General features: G+C 42.2%; 1 protein-coding gene across 1 annotated transcript; it reads left to right on the forward strand.

Annotated features, from left to right (window-relative positions):
* Nucleotides 1-1,098: 1,098 nt before the first annotated feature.
* Nucleotides 1,099-20,329, forward strand: CHMP2B (charged multivesicular body protein 2B). The gene is made up of 6 exons (XM_030204242.1): nt 1,099-1,216; nt 5,412-5,503; nt 11,441-11,635; nt 12,692-12,794; nt 13,013-13,119; nt 18,091-20,329. The coding sequence occupies exons 1-6, from the start codon at nt 1,183-1,185 to the stop codon at nt 18,199-18,201; spliced, it is 642 nt and encodes a 213-aa protein (XP_030060102.1). The 5' UTR covers nt 1,099-1,182; the 3' UTR covers nt 18,202-20,329.
* Nucleotides 20,330-24,383: the final 4,054 nt, after the last annotated feature.

The following is a 24,383-nucleotide window of genomic DNA, read 5'->3' on the forward strand; positions in this document are numbered from 1 at the left end:
CCGGCGAGGGGTGGGGCTAATGGCTACAGAGGTGGGGTTTGTGATGTTTTGGGCGGGGTTTGCTGAAGTATTGGGCGGGGCTGATGACGGCAGGGGCGGGGTGATGACAGAAAGGGTGGGGCTGATTACGGCAGGGGTGGGGCTGATGACAGAAGAGGCGGGGTTGATGACGTCAGGCGTGGGGTGTGCGGGTTTTGGGCGGGAATTTTTTTTTTTTTTTAATATGGCAACCCTGCCTGTCACACACTCTCATTCTCACACACACACTGTCACACAGACAGTCTCACTCTGTCACACACCCGCACATTCACTCTGGCTCTCTCTCTCAAACATACGCACTCCCAGGAAAACCTTGCTAGCGCCCGTTTCATTCGTTCCAGAATCAGGCCTTTTTTACTAGTATGTATATATGTTTGTTTGTCTGCGTCTCTGACTGGGAGAATCAGGAAGAGGAGATGGTCAAAGGAGCAGAGCCTTAACTGGTATGACATGTACTACAACTTCTGTAACTCAGCAGCTGGCACTTGAACGATTTTTTGGGGGAGCAGCTTATTCCTTTGGAGCCCCTGGGCGATCTGACCCACATTCGTTTATGTATCTTTTTGAAGGCCCACCACGCTACATTTAAGGGCTTCTTTAACAAAGCCGCGCCGGAAATCGACAGCGGTTTAGTAAAAGATACCCTTACTTCCATATTATTATTACCTTTTAAGAGTTATTTTAGTCGTTCCCCTCCCCGACAGAATTTCTGGACTCCCTGTGTACAATTTCAGTCTTCCTACTATTCCCCTTTCACAAAAAGATAAGCGTCCCAGATTCACCCATTGAAAATCTGGTACCTGTCTGTATCCCTTTGTAGACACCCAGTTCTTTCTGGTTAATAATTATTAACCAAGCTGCTATACGAAACAAGAAGAGAAGAGCATTCATTGCTTTCCGCTCCCATCTCTCTTCCACCCTCATGCCCTTGCGAACTACCACCACACGACACACACACACACGGCCTGAGAGACGAGGGAAGTAATACTAGTGAGTGTGACTGAGATGCTGCGTCATGTGGGGCGCGTGACGTGACGTCGTGCGCTGGAGCCTGGAGCTGCGGCGGCGCGCGGTAGCAGGAAGTGGAAGGTACAAGGAGAGAGAAGGAGAAGGAGCCAGGGTTGGCTTACGGCAGTTGCAGCCATGGCTGCTCTGTTTAAGAAGAAGACGGTGGATGGTAAGAACCGGCCGGCTTTCTGTGTTTACCTGTGGCATGTGACCCCCTCTTCCCCCCACCCCTCTGTTGGCGGGTATCCGGGAGCTGGCTGAAACTTCTTCAGAAATGGAGTAGACGAGGCCCCCCCCCGATCTCTTTTCTATTTACTGTAAACTTAAAGAAGAATCACAGCTTCTGCCTTCGGTTAAGTTTTTATCTTCTCTCACCTTCCATTATAGTTTTAACACGTAGCTGACTGGATTTTTTTTTAATTTGTGAAATTTTTACGTGGTGGTTTACGCTCATTCTCTTAATTGTTTAGTATTTACTTTTTCTGTGCAGACAGTAGAGTGATTTACTACTGTAATAACAATAGCTTTTTTAGTAATTGGGCTTTCCGTTCGCAGTCAGAAATATTATTTTCTATTGTTTTCTTTCCTGTAGTGAACAGTGGAAAGGTTCCTTTTAGCTTAAAATCGGTTCATTCTTTTTCGTTGTTAAAATAGCATAATGTGCTTTCTGGTGGAAAGTTAGGCTGTCTTTGGTCGTACAGTAGCCGTTTTGTTCCACTGTCATATTGCTATTTATTACTTTTTTGAAGAGACTTTGATGTAATAGCCCAGAACGTTAACAGACATTGTTTACCGTGAGATCAGGCGCTTCTAAGCCTTTTATTTAGGATCCCAGTTGAGTCTATTTGGAAAACAAAGAAAAGTAGTAATGCTCTGCTGAAGTGTTTTCCTACACAGAAGACCCACCTTCCCCCCACCCCCACCCCCCACAACTGTCTTGTTGCCTATATTGCTTACTATCAAGCTCATTTTCAAAGCACTTAGCCTCCCAAAGTTCCATAGAAGCCTATGGAACTTAGCCTCCCAAAGTGCTTTGAAAATATGCCTCTATGACATACTAGTGTTAAAAACTTACATTTCATCCTTCTTCCTGGTTCACCTGCCTGATCCCCTGTAGGTGTGTCTTGTACATGGGATGGTGTGTTGTACTGCCCTCTGAATCTGGGCAGAATGAGTCACAACTAGATTCTGTGACCTAATGTTAGATTTAAAAAAAAACACAGTGACAATGTCAGATCTTTGATGGTATTGTATAAAAATATGAAGAGTTTTTTTGGGGGGTTTTTTGTTCTTTGTGTGTGTGTGCACTAAAAGTCTTTGGGGAGAAAGATTGGGGTCATTCCCCTTATATTTTTTGAGCATGGTATGATTGGTTCTTAAAACAAGTGACATGTTTGCCGGGAATATAATAATAAAAGGAAGGAGAAAAACAAGTGTTGTACCTTATTTAGCAGTCTAGGGAGGTTTTTACAGGTTATCTGCAGTAGGGCCTATAGGAGTTAATAAAAATAGGTGTTGTGGCAGATAGCCTACACCAGTCTTTTGTAAAAGACCCCCTTTGTACTGAACATAAATCAGGCAAGATTGTTCAGTCAGCAAGATTTTCATTGGCTATAAGTCAAGAGTCTGGCACATTTGTTTCTCTAACATGTATTTAAAACAAATTGCTGGCCCTTATATATATATATATATATATATATATATATATATATATATGTCTGTTTCTATCATTTTTCAGCAAATATGGTAGGGTTTTGAACTTGGTTTTCATTGTTTATTGCTTGTTTTCCAGAGGTAGAAAATAGACAAGCTATGGAAAGCTTCACCTTGGTAGTATCATTGTGTAACTTCTGTAAAGGAAACATTTTTATTTTCATTTCTAGTTATCAGTATCAGCTTAATAAGGTGTGTCATGTTTGGCTGGCATTCCTAGCCCCAGAGACAGAGTAGGATCATAGAACTCATAGTCCTGGGACTCCAGAATGCACACACACCACCATCAAGCAACATTTTAATGTAGTCTGTTAATCTTTTTTTTATCCACGTATTTTTCTCTCAGCCCCTGAATGTGATTATTAAGGCAATTACAAATGATCACTAGCAGAGTATCGGTGCGCAAATCAGTTTTCTCATGCACAGAAATACCCAGGAATGGTCCAACTGCCTTATTAGCATATTACAATAATGATATTCTTCATCTGATAAATTAGACCACATTTTGTGTTGCCAGTCAAGTGCAGAAATTATGTGATGATAAATTGATTATACTTACATTTTGCTACTATATGTTTGCAGTGATGTAAAGATACACACCAGAAGCAGTCCCTGCTCTGTAGTACTTAGGTTTAGGCAAGACAGACAGACATTGGGAATTTAATGTGATATAGTAAATGGTTAAAATAACAGGCTATGATCAGGAGAACAAGGAGATGAGGTTTAAAAGCAGCCTCAAAATAGTGGATTTTTGAACTGCATTTGATTAACTTCAGAAAGAGAGTCTGGCCATGGAAACCAACTTTTCAAAATGATTGCAGGTGCAGCACAAATTAACCCTTCCCTGGACACAGTAAAGGAATTTGCTCATGCTTAACCACCCACAGAGCTGGCATTTATAAGCCTGACCCAGGGACTCAGGAAGTTTGTTCAAAGTGTAAGTAACAGTAGGATAGAAAGCATGGGTATGTGGTGGTAGGGGAGAAGAGCAGAGAAATCCTGATGAAATCCTTCATAAAGAGGGATATAATGAGAGGCGAGTTATGAGTAACTACAGAATGAAGTCGGAGGAGCTTGAGCTGTGTGGAGAAGTGAATAGGGTGCCAATGTAGTAACTTGAGAAGAGGGGTTATATTGGCTTAGACTTTATTAGAAGATAAGTCACACAACTGAATTTTGAACAGATGGTAGTGGAGACAGTGGGGCCGATATTCAGCCTGGCAGGAGGCAGCCCGCATATGTGTCGCAGTCTTCGCTGACCCTGGATATTCAATGCCCATCTGTTTCTGGTGACCAGCATTAAAAGGAGCAGTTTGCACAGTTCTAACTAGTAGCTGATTAGAGAATGGATCAGGATTTTGGTAGTGATGTAGATTGTGAAATGATGCATTTTATATGTATGTAGAGAGAGGTAGTGAATAGACAAAGATGATAAAGGATAAGCTGAGAATGAGTTATTCTCTCCCCCCCCCCCCCCCCCCCAACAGCAATGAGTGTTATACACATCAAAAGAGAAAGGGGGGAGGAGAGGAAGGACTTTCTTGTTAACAATAAATATGAATATATAGGATAATTAAACATCCTTTCTTTTTTACTAATTTTTATTTCCACTGTTTATAAATTATCAGATTTCATTTTTGTATTTTGCTAAATTGCAGATTCTTTTATTTTTATTCTAATACATATGGAATCTTATGCCTATATTTCCTGCCCCGAGCCTATTACCCCTCTTCCTCCTTTTCTGTAGTATTCCTCATTTTCCCAATTGTGAGATATTTGTATGGTGCCTAGTAAACAGCCCTGTTCTAATTACCAGTTTAATTTGTGATGTGAGAGGTGCTGAAACTTTGTACATTAATATTTCTTATAGAATGACAAATGGGGTCATAATGACTTGGTTTGCTTAAGACCTGAATAAATGAGTAGCCTAGTGGTTAGTGTGGTGACCTAAGAATCAGGGGAACTGGATTTGATTCCCTCTGCAGCTCTTTGTGGCTCTAGGCAAGTCACTTAACCCTCCATTGCCCCAGTTACAAAATAAGTACCTGTATATAATATATAAACCACTTTGATTGTAACCACAGAAAGGCAGTATATCAAATTCTATCCCTTTCCTACTGTTGTGATTAGAGAATGAAGAATTCATGCCATCACAGTGCTTGCTATGACCAACTGTCATTGTATTGGTAAAGAACTAGGATCTAACAATAAGAGCAATAAGGGGAGAGTTTAAGGAATAACATAGTCTTAGTCCACTGCCTTTACTGTGGCAAATAAACTTGCTGCCTAGAGCATTTCCCTGGTGGGAGCTGCGTTGTCTAAGATAGACAACGAAGACAAACTAAATGTATGTATCCATATGACAGTCTTTCCAGTAGTGTATTTGAGATTGCTGTCATTGTCTTAGCTGAGATTTCTCTTATGAAACAGCTAATGTTAGTAATGTACAGGTCTGAGCAATTTCCAAATTGCTTTTACAGTGCACAGGTGTTAGAGCACAGCAGGAAGTCCTCAGCTCTAGAAATTTTCTTTCATAGACATCCCCCAATCCCTCCCCCCCACTATGATGCCCCTGCTGTGTTATGGTGATAAAAACGGGTAACGTTATTACAGAAACATTATTATAGAAACATTATTTTTTTCTTCCTCAGATGTTATAAAAGAACAGAATAAAGAATTACGAGGTACTCAGAGGGCAATAACTAGGGATCGAGCAGCCTTAGAAAAACAGGAAAAACAGCTGGTAAGTAAAACAGAGCATTTATAAGCTTGCAGGACAAATTTGTGAAGGTAGCCACTTTACAGGGCATATTTAATTAAATTAATCAGTCATATGTCATCAAAAAGCTTGTTTTTTTCCCCCCCTCTTAAAGTGGCAGTGAGTAGAAAGTGCACTTTTCCTGCTAAATCAGGGGAAACCCTCGCACAGAACATAGGCATCACATCTATTCATAAATAGTAATATAATAGAAAAAGGCTAGACTGGCCCATCCAGTCTGCCCAGTTGAAATTATTTCACTTTGTGTATACAAGCATAGACATCCCCATACCCAGTCCAACACCAGCTTCCCAAGTCAATTGTCTGAATTTTCAGTCTTTTCTTCCATCTTCATACTCGTTTGAAGCATAGAAATCCTGACCTTTACCACCGCCAGTATTTAAGTCATTTCAGGGCTTGTCATCTTACAAACTCAACACAGGTCCCCTTGTACGTCTTTATTACAAAGCCTTTTTCTAATAATTTATGCAGTCACTGAAACTAGCAATGTCCATGTACAGAATATGTGGACTCCCCATGGTCACTAAAATTTGTATTTTAACTGTGGTCACTCTATGCAGGTTACCCCATTTCCTTGGAAGCCCAGTACAGCCATACCACAGGTGTTAGGGTCATAAAGACTGCCTCATACAAGTTTCATCAATGCTATTAAAATGTATTATTACGATTATTGCTATCTTATACCGTTCCACACAAGTGCTCAAAGAAAATAACAGCATTAAAAATCACATTTAATCACAATCATAAGTAAATGACCCCCCCCCCCCAAAAAAAAAAATATATATATATATTTATAACTGCCACTGCTTGCAAGTTACCTCTTGGTTGCCACCATGACCTGTGGTGTCACTCTTCATACATCCACTATTCCTTCACACCTTGCAAGTAAGGATCCTCTGTGTTTAACCCCTAAGTTTTTGAAATCCTTTACCCTTTTAGCTTCTACCAGCCTTTCTGGAGCTTCATATGAGCATAGTTTGCAGAGGGGCACTTTTACTAAGCTGTGGGGAAAAATGGCCCTGCAGTAAAATGTGGATAAAATGGCCATGCGGTAAGATAAGTCTCTTACCGTGTGACGGGGAGCACTTCCCACCATCCATTGAGGTAATGGTAAAGGCTCCGCAGTAACCAGGTAGTTCACAGCGATGCCCGATTACTGCCAGGTTAGTGCCTTGCTATTAAAAAACATTTCCGACTCGCCAGAAATGACACAAGCTGGAACCAGAACTACCGCCGGCAGCATCTTTGGGCTGGCAGTAGTTCTAGGATAGCGTGCAGTAAGCCCGTGTTGGACTTTCTGACGCTTTGAAAAAGGACAGTAAGCCCGAGTTGGGCTTACTGCTACTTTGTAAAAGTGCCCCTGAATGCATAATGAAAGTCCTAAAATGCATGACTGACTACCTAACTTTCCAAAAACATCTGAAAGCCCACTTTTTCAGCAAAACGCTACTCGATGTCACTGGACAACAATAAAACACCACAACATAACACGAAGAATAAATTATGAACAGAAACCAGCCAAAACCACACAGACTCTTGAACAACATAATATGGTTAACTGATGTAAAATGTAAGATGATGACTGATAACTAATGTAAATGTAAGCCACATTGAACCGACAACTCTCGTTGTAAAATATAGGGTATAAATGTATAAATAAATGTCATAATGCACACTGGGGTTCATTTTCAAAGCATTTAGACTTACAAAGTTCCATAGGTTACTATAGAATTTTGTAAATATGCCTCACTGTGTATTAACTTGTTCCCACCTCATCTTTCTTGGAAAGGTGTACTCATGGGATCCTAAATCTCTTCTGATGTTTTGTTCAGACCCTGCACCATTTTTGGTTAACTTTCTAGGAAAATTTTGAACTGGTCTGTATTCTTTTGGAGGCATGGCCTCCAGAAATGAAGACAGTGTTATAGCTGAGGTCTCACCAGTGACATGCACAAAGATATTATCAACTCTTTTATTTTAATTGTTTTTGCTAGTTGTACTCCCTGTATACCTGCCAGCATCCCTTGAGTTTTGGCTGCTACCTTGTTACACTATTTTGCTACCTAGAGGCCTCAGATATTACCTCTCTTAGGAGTATGTTTATTAAGGTGCGTTAGTGTTTTTAACATGCCTATAAAGTTAAGGCGCATTAAATGCTAACGCGCCTATACATTTCTATGGGTGTTATCGTTTAATGTGCGTTAACCAAGCTAACGCACCTATAGCACACCTTAAGAAACATAGGCGTAAGTTGTTGCTCACTACCCATATCGCTATGTAGAATTGTTGAAGGAATTCTGATATATCTATAGATCCTGCAAAATACACAACTAGAAAATATCATCACACAGACAAAACAACACAATAGAACTAAAGTAGACCATCCCTCTTCTACCTTCTTTTTAGTTTGGTTTTCTATTTAACCAGTGAAAAATCTTGGGAAGACCTTAAGGGGTCCTTTTACTAAAGCGTGCTGATGATTAGTGCTCGCTAAACTCTGCGCAGTCCATTGTACTCCTTTGGGCAACATTAGCGAGTCTTAATAGAAAGACCACTTAGGGCCCTATTTACTAAACAGTGCTAATGGCGCACTAGTGTTTTTAGCGCACGCTAAAGACCCATAGGAATATGTAGGTGTCTCTAGCGTTTAGTGCGTGCTAATTTTAGGCATGTTCTAAAAACGCTAGCACATCTTAGTAAACGGGGGCCCTAAATGTTTAACTACTGAACATCCTTCTGGGTTTAAGTGAATCAGGATACCGTTACTCAACTGCTCTCATGCTGTTCATCATTATCAGTGCAGGTATCCTAGTGGTACAGCCAAAGTGGGCATACAGTAGAGGGGTATCTTAAGTATTTTTTATAACCTTTCATTTCTATTCTCTGGGAAAGCAGGGAACATGATTCTGAGACACACTGATATAAGAGAAACAGGAATACATTTAGTTTTTGTCAGATGCAAAAATAAGTATTAAGAACAATAAACAAGATCCTATGAGTCGGTCTCTGAAAACATTAAGGCATATTTATATCTTGATTCAAAATCAACTGCTAAGAAAATACATTGCTGTTTGCACCTCATAGTTGAGAGTACATAACTGTGTGTGTTTTTGCTTATTTAAATATGATTAAACAATATAACTAAACATGCTGTGCTGTTTCTTTTAGTATTAGACATTCAATAGCTGGGTGTGCAGGTTTTGCAGTACAGTGCTGAGGGAAGGGGTTAACCTGAAGTCAGGACAGATTGAAAAAACGCATGATAAGCTGTCCTTTGTTACAGTTGCTTACTCAGGAAAGAGTTGATTAGAGAAATCAGATGTGCATAGCTTTTCTACATTTAGAAAGATTTCACAGAGCTGTCTTTTTATGAAGTTAGGTTAAATTAATCTTTTATATACTCACTTATTTATTTTGATGTTTATACCTCACATTATCCCAAACATACTCAAGTTCAATATGGATTACAATAAATAAAACAACTGGCAAGGTTTATAATACCATAAACAAAATATCAAGTAAAAGCAGAGTAACAAATAAGAACTAATAAACCATAGATTGGCCAGTTACAATCTAACATACTCCATCAATGGGTAAAAACACCTCGAAGTGCAAAGTTTTTCAATCTTTTGCAAAATACCACGTAATCAGGCTGACCCTTGATTGCCATTGGCAGTGAGTTCCACCACTTAACACCTTTAATATCTAAAGCCTGCGGAGTGACTCAACTTATAGTGCACTCTCTTGCAATCTGGAAGATGAATTCTAAGGTAGACCCTAGAACCAGAGGGTTATATCGCATAGGGGAATAATTATTAAGGGCTCCATGTAATCCGGTGTGATGCCATATAATATTTGAAAGACAAAAATACATAATTTAAAAATAATCCTGGCTTTAATAGGCAGCCAGTGCAACTTGCATAATGGATTGGTTCTATCAAAACGCAATACCTTGAGGACAAGCCTAGCTGCTTTAGTTTGGGCCATTTGCAGTCGTTTTAGGACACCCTCCTTAAACATCCAGCATAGATGGAATTGCAGTTATCGAATTGAGTTAAAACCAAGAATTGAACTAGCAGCCTAACAATGTCAGGTGAGAAATATGATCTGATTCTCCTCAGCTTCCAAAGACACCTGAAGGATTTTTTTTTTCACTACTGAGGAAACCTGAGGCTTGAATGTGAGGTGACTCAATTAATACACCCAGTCCCCTAAGCGTAGTGCCTAGGGGGTAGGATGCATTGTCAGTGGTAAAATTTTTATATATGTTAAGGTGGAAGGGGTTGGTAACAACAAGAAATTCACCCCTGTGTTAACTAAGCCACATGGCAATTCCAACACAGTCCATTCAAAGTGAATGGGCTGTGTCTGCATTAGTGCATGGCAGCCGCTAGCATGGCTTAGTAAACAGGGAGGTTAGTCTTATCTCTGTTTAACTTAAATTTAAATTCGGAAGCCCAGGATTCCAAGAAATCAAGACCAAGCCTAATCATAAGTACATAAGCACCGCCATACTGAGAAAACACCAAGGGTCCATCATGCCCAGCATCCTGTCTCTGACAGCGGCCAATCCAGGCTTCAAGAACCCGGCAACCCCCCCCCCCCCCCCCACCAAAAAAAAAAATGTAATAATGTTCAATGGACTTTTCCCTCAGGAATCTGTCCAAACCCCCTTTAAATTCCGCAAGGCCAACTACTGTCACTACATTCTCCGGCAACGAGTTCCAAAGTCTAACTACACGCTGAGTAAAGAAAAACTTTCTCCTATTTGTTTTAAATCTACCATATTCTAGCTTGATCTTGTGTCCCCTGGTTTTGTTGTTGTTTGAAAGTGTAAACAAACGCTTCACATCTATCCGCTCTAGTCCGCTCATTATATTGTAGACTTCTATCATATCACCCCTAAGCCGCCTTTTCTCCAAGCTGAAGAGCCCTAACCTTCTCAGCCTTTCCTCATAGGGAAGTCGTTCCATTCCCTTTATCATTTTCGTTGCCCTTCTCTGCACCTTCTCCAATTCCTTTATATCTTTTTTTGAGATGCGGCGACCAGAATTGGACACAATACTCGAGGTGCGGTCGCACCATGGAGCGATACAACAGCATTATAACATCCTCGTGTTTGTTTTCCATCCCTTTCCTAATAATACTCAACATTCTGTGCGCTTTCTTAGCCGCCGCAGCACACTGAGCAGAAGTTTTTAACGTCTTATCAACAATGACTCCCAGATCCCTTTCTAGGTCCGTGACTCCTAACGCGGAACCTTGCATGACGTAGCTGTAATTTGGGTTCCTCTTACCCACATGCATCACTTTGCACTTGTCAACATTGAACTTCATCTGCCACTTGGACGCCCAATCCCCCAGTCTCGCGAGGTCCTCCTGTAATCTTTCACACTCCTCCTGCGACTTGACGACCCTGAATAACTTTGTGTCATCTGCGAATTTTAATTACCTCACTAGTTACTCCCATCTCTAGGTCATTTATAAATATGTTAAAAAGGGACAATTACTGGAAGACCAGTCTTGAAAGGGATATAGATTGTGACATTGTCTGCATAAATGAAAGTGTAGAACCCCTCTGCCTCCAGTTTTTCACCTAATGGAGTCATCGTAAGATTAAACAGGATTGGAGATAGCGGTGAATCCCACAGTCAGGAGACCAGGATGGTGAGAAAGAAACCTGTGGTGGGGCCGGGAGGTGGGCTTGTTTGGGGAGGAGGGGGCTCGTTTTGTGTGCAGAGGGAGAGGAAGGGAGGAGAGGGGCTTGCTCTGTACGTAGAGGACAGAAAGTATGCCCATATGCCATGTATATCATTTGGTAATACCAGTGCTAAAAGGCTAATATAAATCATGAGAGAGTTACAGATTTTGTGGGATTTTTTTTTTTTCTTTTGTACACAGGAACTAGAAATTAAGAAAATGGCCAAGACGGGTAATAAAGATGCCTGCAGAGTTTTAGCAAAACAACTTGTACAGCTGCGTAAACAGAAAACACGAACTTACGCTGTAAGTTCAAAGGTCACCTCCATGTCAACCCAAACCAAACTGATGAACTCCCAGATGAAAATGGCTGGGGCCATGTCAACTACTGCAAAGGTAGGTAAACTAAATTTTTTCTTCAGTGGATGTAATGGGTTTTGTACAAGGCTTCCTTGATGCCCAATCTACTACTCTAACCATTAGGCTATTCCTCCACTTTACAAACAAGAATGTATATATTTTATCAAACAAACTAAAGGATCTTATAGTTTTCCTCCTAGACATAGAATAGGGGGAAATGTCTTAATAAATCAGGCACTAAGTAATTTATATAACATTTTTCATTGCTTGGTAGGGGGGAAATGGCTTTTATAGTGTAAGAATGTTACTCTGCTGAAGCTGTGGCTTACATGCAGTGGTGTGCTGGAGCAGGCTCTCACAGGCTCTCGAGAGCCGTTTGTTAAGTTTTTAAGAATTTTGGGAGCCGGTTCTCCATGGCTACTTTAACAAATGGATCCCAAAATGTGGGCTTGGGCCCCTCCTGAATTCTCTTTTACTTTGCTGGCGAGAGAGAGCCCCCTGTTAACAATTTACCAGCACAGCCCTGCTTTACATGTCCACTTGCTCTCTTGATTTTGTCCTTTATAGCCAATTCATCCAATTCTTGGGGTTTTGCATCCATTTGAATTCCTTCTTCCCATTGTTGTGTCTTACACTTACTTGTTCTGATACCAGTTCTTTTTTGCATTTACACAATTCTTTCTTCATAGGGCTGCTCAGTACTCATTTCTTCTGTAATTGTTTTTGTGATGTCTTTCCTTCCTAGTCTGCATCCCTTTGGTTCTTTCTAACTCTCCACCCTCTATTCATCTCATCTCGGTGTTTTACTGTTTTTTTTTCTGTTGGTTTGAGTTTGTAAAGTGCTGTGTGGAAAGCACTCAATAAATTAGAAATATCTGTAGGGCTAAAAGAAAATCCATATTAAAGCATCCTCTCATGTTCATATAATACAGTTTATGAATGAAGCAGCTCTTGACAGCAGCGGGGAACTAACACAACTTACTAGCCCCATCCCCAAATTCTGAATGCTTTTGCTCTTTTTCTGGTTTATTTGTTCATGTAGAAAGCTCATGTTAATTAATTTGAGCTTGAATATTCTTTTAATTTTGCAAGACCATGCAAGCCGTAAACAAGAAAATGGATCCACAGAAAACATTGCACACAATGCAGAATTTCCAAAAGGAAAATATGAAGATGGAGATGACAGAAGAAATGAGTAAGTGAAAGGAATGCTATTAAGCATTGCCCCTGCTAACCAGGATCTACTGGAATTCCAGTTTTTAATCTCGGGCTGTTTTTGAGTTTGTATCTGCTTTTACCTGAAATGTTACTTGACATCTGAGTTTTCATGTTGACTTTTATTATCTGTGAAGTAAATTTTATTCACATTGACTTCTTCCAATGTGTAAGCACTGTTTTTCCTACGCTTTATAGTAAATGATACCTTAGATGATATTTTTGATGGCTCGGACGATGAAGAGGAAAGTCAGGATATTGTCAATCAGGTGCTGGATGAAATTGGAATTGAGATCTCTGGAAAGGTATGGAACATTAGCCAAACAACTGTTTTTCTGCAAGTTGCATCAAAATGCTCTTGGGTCTTTTTTTATGTTTTTAAATTTTCTCCTTAAGATGTAGGTTTTCTCCTTTCTCTTTTCTTTGTTTAAATCTTTTTTTTTTCTTTTTTTAGCCAAACCAAACAGCATGCAAACTGAAAAAGAATACAGCTTCATAGTTACCATATGTACTTGAACATAAACCTATCCGAGTATAAACCAAGAGATGTTTTCTCCCCAGAAAAGGGGGGAAATTGTTAGTTTGAGTATAAACGGGGGAGGGGGGGGGGGATTCATATTCAAATGTCCAGCATACTAAGTAGCCTGAGGTTTTGACCTCTTGAGGTGCAAGTTTTTGCATTAGCCTTAGCAGGCTAAAAAGTCCAAAGAGCAGTCACCCCATGAGTCTGAACCCCTAGGGTAGGCCTTCCCCCCATGCTCTGAAACACGGCTCCCTAAGGATGTGTGCCTTCCTTTCCCATGAAGAACAGATCAGCCCCCCCCCCCCCCGCCCATGAAGTACTATGTGCAATTCTGCTCCTCTCCCCATCTCAGTAACCAAATCCCATGAACAGGTAGTATACCTCTTCAGACATATTTTCGGCCTCCCACTCTGCCTTCTTCCTTCCCTCCCCCACCCCCCCCCCCCCCCCCCCCCACCTTTTTTTTATAACTTACCTACTTCTCCAGCATATGCTGACAGTTATTCACTGGGCCAGTGCAGAGCCTTCAACATCTGCGTATGCTTGATGTCTGCTGACTTCCGCACTCTCCATGAGTCTCAGAGAGGGCAGGAACTGGCAGGCCTTGAGCATATGCAGATGCTCAAGGCTCTGCATTGGCCCACTGCATAACTTTGCCAATTGTCTTCCAGAGAAGCAGGTGAGAGTGGGGGAAAAAGGCAGTTATCAAGAGGGGACGATACCAAAAATGTTGGGGGGAGGGGGAGGGAACACCAAAAATGTTGGTTTATGTTCAACTGGTCTTACACCTTGATTAAAAAATAATTACTTATATTCCTGCAAAACCCTTATTTGATAAAAACAGTAAATCTGTATGCCATTGGTTCTGTTATTCTTCTCCCTGCCACAGTGCCCAGTAGCTGGCCTGTTTTCTACATTTTTTTTTGTTTTTTTGTTACATTTGTACCCGGCGCTTTCCCACTCATGGCAGGCTCAATGCGGCTTACATATTGTATACAGGTACTTATTTGTGCCTGGGGCAATGGAAGGTTAAGTGACTTGCCCAGATTTATCCCTGAAGTCCCCAGTTTGCCTTCTCTTGCATACTTTACCTTAACATTTGTGTTGCCAGGCTATACCATCTCCCCTAGAGGAGATGCACCTCTGCTTCTAGGAATGCAATAATTTTAAGTCATTCTTTTCTCTGGATAAAAAGCATAAAGCAAAATGATATTGGTTCTCTGAGGACAAGCAGGGCTTCTATATTCTCACAAGTGGGTGACGCCGATCCACGTTGCCCAGTCCAGCATTTTGACAAAGCTAAAACGAGAGCTTTGTGGAGTGTGAGATGCGCTCCACCGCGCATGAGCAAGTGCCTTCCCGCCCATCATGCGAACATGGTCTCAGTTCTCTTTTTTCCATGTGAGAAGGTGCTGTTTTTTTGCCCTCTCATTCTTCCGGTCTGAGACCTTTCTTGTGCCTTCCATCTGTATTTTTTTTTTCTCGTTTTCTGTGTGGTTCTTCTTATAGGACTTTTTTTTTTTTTTAACCTTCCTTTAATTTGTTTTGCCCGGTTTTAAGTTTCCTCGCTGTGCCTTGCCCCTTTTTTTATTTGGTCCACTTGTATTCCACATTTTCCCAGCTTATGCGGGCTCAATGTAGCTAACAAAGTTACAGGAAAATTACATAATACAACTGGAGAAAATTGTTCAAGTAATAGGATACAAAGAAGTACAGAGGAGCTAAAATAAGAGAATACAGATGGGAAAACAGGAGCAATCAAGGAGAAGCTGACAGAGGGTAAAGAGCAGGTAAACTACCTTTTCAGACACCATCGAGTCATTTGATTTAGCTGGTGAAGTTTTCCCATCCGTGTCCACAAAGCCTCCGTGGCTTCAAGCGCTTTACCCAGTGCAGTCGAACTATCTTGGAAAAGGACACCCATTCTTGGTGTCTGCAGTGTCTTGGGCCCAAGCATAGTCCTGCTAACTGTGTTCTCTGTCTTTGCATAAAGAAGAGGACCCAGGTATTCTGAGAGGCTTGAAGAGAGAGAATTTTTTGGAGCCAGGTCCAGTGCATCGGGATCAACTTTAAACATTGCAATGGCATCGGGAGCGTCGGTAAGCATGGCTGCTTCTAGTCCCTTAGACACTGGAAATAGTGAGGCATCGAGTGGGTCTCCACCTGTATCGAGGCCTCCTGCTGTGCAGGCACCCTGGGACTGTCCATCGTCAGACCCGACCCTGTGGCAACGTGAGGATTCGACGTTGTCCTTGTGAGCACCGAGGAGCCTTGGTTGACCCACTTCGGGTGAAGTGCAAGAGGCATCATCGTCGGCCACCCTCGACGCATGGTGCCGGGAGTTCCAGGGCGTGAAAGGATTTGGCACCTGAGAAGCATCGGCGCGGGCAGGATCTCTGCCCCTCCGTACAGGAGGTTCCGATGCACCTGTCTCCAAGCAACCGAGATCCCGCTCCTGCATCTACCGTTCTGCAACCTGCACCTCAACCAACACCCCAGCTTTTCTCGGTGTCTGCCCTGGATGAGCGCTTCCAGGCATCGCTCCCAGAGCTGCTGGATGACCTTATGCAACAGTGTGCATTGGTACTGGGGGTATTTGCGCCTACCCTATTTCCTGTTATGACCCCACCTGGCCCTTAGCCTGTGGTGCGGCCTCCGCTGGCGCCGTTTGCAGCCCCGGTGTTGACTTCCACCCAAGCCGGCACCCACTCTCCTCCAGCGTCGGTGGAGGAAGCTTCACCGGTATTCTCGAGAACATGGTTCCTCGGCATCGAGGCAGATTTGGTCTCGGCAGTCTCATAAGGAGATATTGTCTGACACCAAGGAAAATTGCTCATGGGATTCAGAGGAGGATCCCAGATACTTTTCCTCAGATGAGTCTTAAGGGATTCCGTCTGAACCCTCCCCTCCACCTGAAATGAGACAGTATCCCCCAGAGAGCCTTTCATTTCCATCTTTTGTAAAGGAAATGGCTGAGGCCATTCCATTTCCTTTGGAAGTGGAGGATGAGCCCAAGACCAAGATGCTCGAGGTCCTGGACTACACCTCTCCTAAGGAGGCTGTGACTGCACTCTCCACGAGGTACTCAAAGGTGGTGTCGGATTTCCATCTGAACTAGTCGATTATCTATCAGTGATATGGTTCAAAACTTTATTTTCAGAGATTCGCCCGACACAGACTGTGTTTCGCCCACAAGGGCTGCGTCAGGGGCTAATAGTCCAAGCAGGACATGAGATTGAAACGTAAAAAAACCAGCAGGGTGCTTTCCCTCAGTCAAGATGAGGACATCAGCTCAATGCACAGGGTAAGTCTCTGGTCGCATCTCTCAGCTGTCCTTTGCCAAGGGAGACGTCCAGCTGTGACTTCCTGTGTTTGTTGACTGAAGTTATAAAAGAGTGCCTGATTGTGCAGGTATCCGCTGCATCAGCTGGGAAATCCTCAACTTCGTATCTTCAGACCCAACTTCCTCATGACGCTGGTGAGACCAGGAGTGCCACAACCTGAGGATATAGTTCAATTCCGTGTCTCAATGCACAGCTGAGAGATGCGACCAGAGACTTACCCTGTGCATTGAGCTGATGTCCTCATCTTGACTGAGGAAAGCACCCTGCTGGTTTTTTACGTTTCAATCTCATGTCCTGCTTGGACTATTAGCCCCTGACGCAGCCCTTGTGGGCGAAACACAGTCTGTGTCGGGCGAATCTCTGAAATAAAGTTTTGAACCATATCACTGATTGATCTGCTTTGTTTGTCTCCACGTTGGATTTTGCGGATCGCTTGCCATCTTGTTTCCTAGTCGATTATCTAGCCAACATTCTTTTCCCGAGCTCATTCCCATCTTAGCAAAAACAACCTGCACACCTTGGATTGCAAGAGAGCATTGGCCTACTACGTGGTGCCATGGCTGTGTCGGTAGCCCACTTGAGGTTAGCCTCCATTGAAGAAATTTGCAAGGCTGCAACGTGGTCTTCAGTCCACACATTCGCATCACACTATTGCCTTGAGCAGGATACCCAACACTACAGTCGTTTCGGGCAGACAGTTTTGCAGAATCTATTTGGGGTGTAGAATCCAACTCAACCCTTCTAGGCCTATCTTATTCTGTTTAGACTGCACTCTCATTCAGATTGTGTCCTCGCCGTTGAGGCCCAGTTGACCAGTGTTTGTTGTTTTCAGTGAGCTTGAATGCTAGGGATTCCCCACTTGTAAGAATATGGAAGCCTGCTTGTCCTCTGAGAAAACGAAGATACTTACCTGTAGCAGGTATTCTCCAAGGACCGCAGGCTTCATATTCTCACAATCCCTCCCACCTCCCCTTGGAGTTGTCTCCTTTGTTATTTTTACTTTATTTTTTGCTTTTGTATTAAATTGAGGAGACCGTGTTTGCGCGATAGGCAGAAGGCACTCACATGGTGCAGCACGGCTCGGCTCTACAAAGCTCTCCTTTTAGCTTTGGGAAAATGCCGGACAGAGCAATGCGGATTGGCATCACCTACTTGTGGGAATATGAAGTCAGCTGTCCTTGGAGAATACCTGATACAGGTAAATATTTTTGCTTTATTTGTAAGTAGTTGCTGATTATAGAGTCATGACTGATTCTTGAATGGCAGTCGGACATTTGCTGGGGGAGGTTGTCGATTTAAAAAAAATAAATAAACACACCCTTGTTAGTAAAATATGTCTTGTGTATCCATTTCTAGGATGTATGGCTTCCTGCTGCATCAAGTGACAATGCTGTATTTTTGTATTGCAGATGGCGAAGGCTCCATCAGCTGGCAAAGGCTTACCATCTGCATCCACATCAAAAACCACCATATCAGATGAAGAGATTGAAAGGCAGCTGAAGGCACTGGGTGTAGATTAGGCAACTGGCATCATATTTAACTTTGCCGTTGCAAGTGTTCAGCTTTGAAGTGGTACTGAAGTTAACAATGTGGTCATGCAATTCCAGAATTTTTGTGAAAGGAAAAAGTGAAGTACCTAAGCCAAGTGCTTCATTGATTCATCCGGTTTAAAACCTGTTTGAGAACTATTTTCAGTGACATTAGAATGAGGACTGAATTTAGGAGAAGTGTTAAATTGGTACTTGAATAGGGTGGCTATGTACAACTGCTTCTGCCTTAACTGGTGAGTAATGCAGAAGCCTAAAGCACAGATGGACTCTATTTTCAGAGTCTTCTCTCCTCTGCTTCCTTTTGGCAAAAATCATTTGAATTGGGACTTAAAATGGTGAACTGTTTAGGTTTTACAAAATGTAATATTTTATCCTATTTGTTAGGATGCATGTTACCAGTGGGCCTAGTGCTTGTAAAATATATAAAATGATATATGTATATTTATAAAAATGTTGGCTTCATCCAGCACAGAAGTGGCTGCTCATGAGATTGCAGATTTCTCAAATTGGGTAAAATTCTAGGTATTTAAAAGTTACAAGGACTAAATCGTCTTGGGATGAGCTGCTTATTTCCTTCACAGTATGAGAAGAAAATGTGGTAGGCCAAATATTTCCAGATATTGACTTCTCTGTGGGGTCTGGGAATTTTCAGAGAAACATATTGCAATGTGCACTGATATCCCCTTCCATTTTTAATATATTTATCTGTCCTAACGCTTCCAGAAACCATTTGATTTGCTTTCTTAAACTGGGATATTGCTCAGTTGCATTGGTGTTTTCAGATAAAATTGAATGTGTCATATGAACTTGAGCACTAAAAATCTGGAAACAATCTGAGAGCTTTGAGGAAAGAGAAAAGCGATTTCTATTCTATCCAAGTACCAGTGATTTTTTTTCTCTTTTCTGTGTGGTGTGTGAGAAGTTCCTCTATTTTTCAAATTTGTGATCTTTTCTCCAGATATAGAAGCTTCTTTATTGAATGGCATTGGTGGCACTGGGTAGAGCAATGTTTCTTTGTACTGAACATAGCTCATGTTCTCCTACTGAAATTATTGTGCCTTATTGGATGTAAGCCTTATTGTATCTCATTTATTGAGAACTTCATACCTTCAAGAGCTGTGAAGTCTAGTTGATTAGTATCACTAACTTAAGGTTCAACCTTCTAACAATTCTGGATTTGAAATCATAAGGTTATATCCTATAGTGACTTTACCTGCTAACAAAAAATGTTTATAATGAGAGACTGCCTAAAATCTTGAGGCTTTTCTATTGTACAGTGTATGAGTGGAGGGTGGGAACCTTGAACAGATATTAATCTTTCACAGGGAAATAATAGGGTAGGGACCTTTATGTATAGTGCAGTTTCAGTTTGAAGTCAGGTTTTATTCAAAAGATTCAATTTCTTATGTATAGACTGTTAAGCTTCTCAAACTGTAACATACTTTCTTAGTGTGTTTGATACAACTGAGTTGTATTAAGATGTTTGAGGTTGTGGTTTGAAGAAATGATACTGGGACATGGAGTGAATGACTTTTTTTTTTTTTTTTGAAAAATGTGTGGCATGTGATGTGTTTAGAGGTGCTGCTCCCTGGCTGCACAATGGAATAGCATTTAGTGCACCAGGGGGAACATAACCATGGGCCAGCTAAAATGAGTCAGCTATTTGAGCTACCAACAAGCAATGGGAGAAAGTGCCCATACATGATGAGGCAAATTACTGTACTATGGCGGCTGCATGCAGGCAACCCACATCTCGGCATTTAGTAGAGGCAGCCCACGTGTCAGCCCTTGTGGAAGATAGGGCCTCTTTTAGCAAGCCACTGTAGTGGTTCCCATGGGGCAATGCCACCAGAGCTCATTCATGTGAATGGGCTTTGTCGGCATTACTGCACTGGGAGCTGCTAGTGCAGCTTGATAAGAAGCCCAGAAAAATGAAAAGACCTGAACATAAGTTACCTGTAGTATAATTCTGTGTTGTGCTGGCATGGGTAGTTACCTGTTTTTGCAACTTTTTTTTTTTTGTAAAGCTGTTATAGGGTGCTGATTCTTTTCTTTTGCGTTGCTTTATGGGTAAAGCTCAATAAAGCATCTGTTCCCACATGTGTCTTTAATGGTTGTCTGAAATGTAGGACTCAAAGTTGCATGCACTTCATCATGGCTGTCAAATACAGTTAGGTTTTATTTTGTTCCATAACTTTTGTGTGTGTTTTTTAAGTCTTGTGGAAGAGCTCTACTTTTAGATACATGAAAATGATGGCAGTTAAAGACCATCTGGCCTATTAAGACTGCCTATCCATATTGTCTGTTATCCTTTCTTCTCCCTTCCTACATGTTTGCTCTCCACAGGAAGGCCGTTCCATGCATCTGCCACCCTTTCTGTAAAGAAGCATTTACTTAAATTACTCTGAGTAGAGAATGGCAAGGGGGCCTGTGGTAAAGCCGCAGTAACAAAAAAAAAAAAAAAACTTCAGAGGATTTACTGCAGTTGTAGGAGTAAACTTTCTAATGCCCGGTGGGAACAGTAAAAAGCTTTGTTTTCCATGGTAAAAACATTTTTTATAATGCGTGATTACCCCTCCCACAGGTCTGGTACCTCGCTCCTATCCCTTCGCTCCCAGCCCGCAGGCCTGGCATCTCTGTGTCTTCCTCCCCTCCCCCTTCTGCCACAGTGTATCTACCTTAGCCACCTGACTGCAATTCATACAGGCCTATTCTGGACCTCTGCCTGGTCCCATGTTCTGGTGTAACTTGCATAAAAGAGAGAATGCTGAACCAAGGGGATGAAGGAAGAGGGAGTCAAATACTGAATACACAGCGAAAAGGAGGGCATGTTAGCCAGATGCTGGGGGGAAGTAAGAGAGGGAGAGAATCTGGATTGGGTCAGAGAGGGGAGAGGGACTTTAGTGTGGGAAGGGAGAGAGAGGAGAAGCTGGACACAGGTATACGGAAACAGAAAGAAGATGATGAGGATGGATGGGAGCATCGGGACAAGGACACAAAGGGGAGATGCTGCATGGGGCTGGTATATGGACTTAAGGGCAATGCTGGACATGGAAGGGGCGTATGGATACAAGGGAGATGCTGGAATTTGGATGGGGGCATAGGGATACAGAGGAGTGATGCTGGACATAGGGGAGGGGATAGGGACATAGAGTGGTGATGATGGATGCAGGGATACGGACACGGGGGAAACGCCAGACATAGAAGTATAGGGGGACATAGAGAGAGGAGATGCTGAACATGGGGAAAGAGAGGGACACAGAGATGGAAGATGGATGGTTAGCATGGAAAGAGAAGAAATATCAAATGGACATGAGATCCTGGCGAGTGAGTTAAGAGAAGACTGAGAGAAACAGAAACCAGAGCCTGGGACCAACATGATTTGAAATATAAAATGGGTAGAAAATATGTATTTTATTTTCTATTTTGTGATTAGAATAGGTCAGATTTGAAATGTGTATCCTGCCAGAGCTGGTGTTCCCTATGTATTCAGAGTTGCTCTTATTATATATACTATAAGGGATTCTGTTTTTTATGAAATTTATATTTGGATGTCTATGAACCATCTAAAAATAAATCTGGCCAAGACTAATATTTCATGGATACATAATCCTCGACAGGCAATGCCCCATATTAACCCAAAATTAGGAGGGATTGAAGTACCATTGATGTCCAATATTAAATTATTAGGAATTGTTTTGTATTCTCAGTTAACTCGAACTGTATATCAGTTCTGTCGTTCAGAAATGTTTCTTTAAATTAAAAATGTTAAGGAGACTTAAGTGGTACTTTGAGAAATATCAATTTAAATGAATTGTCCAGTCTTTAGTTCTTTCCACACTTGACTGTTGTAATGTGTTTTTTATGGGAGTTCCACAACAACAAATTTGTAGACTGCAAGCAGTTCAGAAAGCTGCTTCAAAGCTCGTTGTAAGTAAAAGATTTGATCATGTGACCCCTTATTTGTTTTGGCTGCACTGGTTGCCTTTAAATGCAAGAACTGAGTTTTTAAAAATCTGGGTTTTGTTTTTAAAGTTCTTTATGGACTCAATCCTAGTTATTTAATGGGGCTGCTTTAAACTTGATACTCCATCACGAAGTTTACGTTGAGTTGCAGGTACAAAACATGGAACAACGAACATTGGCAAAGGAACAGAACTCTGGAATTTGCGGCCACTGTCTATTCGTAATAATTATATGTTGTTCCTTTGTAATATGAAGACATGGTTATTCAACAAATATTTGGTTAGCTCTTCTATGTGATATGTTTTCATTAAATTTGTTTTTTTTATTTTAGGACACTATTTACTAAACTGCGCTAAGCAGTGGCATAGCCAGAAGGCAATTTTTGGGTGGGCCAACAGGTTTGATGGGTGGGCACTAGAGTTGCCAACTTTTTGAAAGAGGAAAAACAGCAACCTGATGCACCTAGGCTCTGTCCCTGCTCCACTCCATGCTCAACCTCTACCTCACTCCCAATATCTTCAGTGAGGGTAGCATTGCAGGCTTCAGTGACTACAGGCCAATTGAGAGCTAAGGGAAGTACAATAGACTGCACTCTTCGGCCCCATTGGACCATGGTCTTCTCACACATATGGTACTGAAGCCAAACAAATTATAGAGCAGAGCAAGGAGATTTCCCCATAAAACTCAGCATACAAAGAAATTTTGTATTCTAGTGTAATCTCAATAAAAGACCTATTCCTTAGCATCCCTCCGGACTGGCCCAGAGCTTGGCTGATGGGGTTGTGCACGCCTTCCAGCAGGTGAAGACAGAGAATTCGGACTCATCAGTGAGTGCCAGTAACAGCCCTTGCTAGAAAGAAGAATCCAGTATGCTCAGTCTCCAGCAGGTGGAAGGTGGTGAGCCCTGTCAGTCTCTTTCTTCTGCTTTTTTTTTCTCTGTATTTTTTTAAATGTCAAAACTTCTTTTTTTTTTTTTAATGTAGATATAATAAAAACATCTCATCTGTGCACCTACTCTGGGGAACCTTGGCTGGAGGCAGAGGTCTGTGGGGGTTTCTTGTTGCCTCGGCGGTGTTATACCCACATGGCCGGGTCCCCCCCCCCCCCCCCCCCCCCCCCAAAAGTCCTCCCTGCTACTTTCTGACTCAGTGTGTACTTCATAGCTAGTCTCTTCAGGGGAAGGATTCTGAGTCTGAGAGAGGCAGCTGTGTATACGTTAAAAAAAAAAAAAGACTTGGCAGGATCGGGCAGTTAACAGGCAAAGCAGCTCTTCTGTTTTCGATAGCTTTCTGCCCTTAGCTCTTCCCTCTGCTGTCTGTTTTCAGCACAAAAAAAAAAAGCATTGCAGGTAGAAGCAGAGAGTTTGCCATTCATCCAAGCTGTCGTGCCGGCATGGCAGAGAAGCTTTGGCGCTGCGCAGTGTGTCAGTGCCGCCGCATCAGGGGTAATGGCCAGTGTAAATATTGTACCGCCTCAGTAGGAGCGTTGGACTTGGGTCCCTCATCTGCGCTGTTGCCAATCCGGGGGGGGGGGGGGGTTAACTCGGCAAGCCACGCTGATGTCTCTGTGGTTCCTGTTTTGGCAGGAACCATAGCCATTTTGTCTTCGGTACAGCAGCTGGTTTCTCTCCTGCATTGGCTTAATCTAATGTGGTTTCACTTCTTCCTTCCACCTCCAAGGGAGGGTTTCCCCCAGAGTTTGTCATCCAGATGTATAAAGCATTTTTATTGCATAAATCGTCTCCTCTTCCCTCCTCTCCAGCTGATCTGGGGCAGGTTCAGGTGGTCTCAGGTAAATGGCCTAGGACAGGGGTAGGCAACTCTGGTCCTCGAGAACCGCAGGCAGGTCAGGTTTTCAGGATATCCACAATGAATATGCAGGAGATAGATTTGCAAGCACTGCCTCCATGGTATGCAAATCTGTCTCCTGCATATTCATTGTGGATATCCTGAAAACCTGCCTGCGGCTCTTGAGGACCGGAGTTGCCTACCCCTGGCCTAGGAGGTCCTGGGCTCGAGAGGAAGACTTGGAGTCAAGTCCTGACCAGGACATGCCCTGTCTTACAGAACAGGATTTTTCTGGGGATCTCATAGAGGAACTTTTGGACTCTTTAGTGACTGAGATGGATTCTCTCCTCCCTGGGGAGGATCCATCTGTGCTTAGAATTTTTCACAAGGATGATCTTC

Source organism: Microcaecilia unicolor, chromosome 5 (assembly GCF_901765095.1).
Source record: "Microcaecilia unicolor chromosome 5, aMicUni1.1, whole genome shotgun sequence".
Classification (NCBI taxonomy): Eukaryota; Metazoa; Chordata; class Amphibia; order Gymnophiona; family Siphonopidae; genus Microcaecilia; species Microcaecilia unicolor.

Coding starts and splice junctions, on each gene's coding strand:
- CHMP2B (XM_030204242.1), top strand. CDS start 1,183: ATGGCTGCTCTGTTTAAGAAGAAGACGGTGGATG. Junction 1,217..5,411: donor TAAGAAGAAGACGGTGGATG/GTAAGAACCGGC, acceptor TTTCTTCCTCAG/ATGTTATAAAAGAACAGAAT. Junction 5,504..11,440: donor AAAAACAGGAAAAACAGCTG/GTAAGTAAAACA, acceptor TTTTGTACACAG/GAACTAGAAATTAAGAAAAT.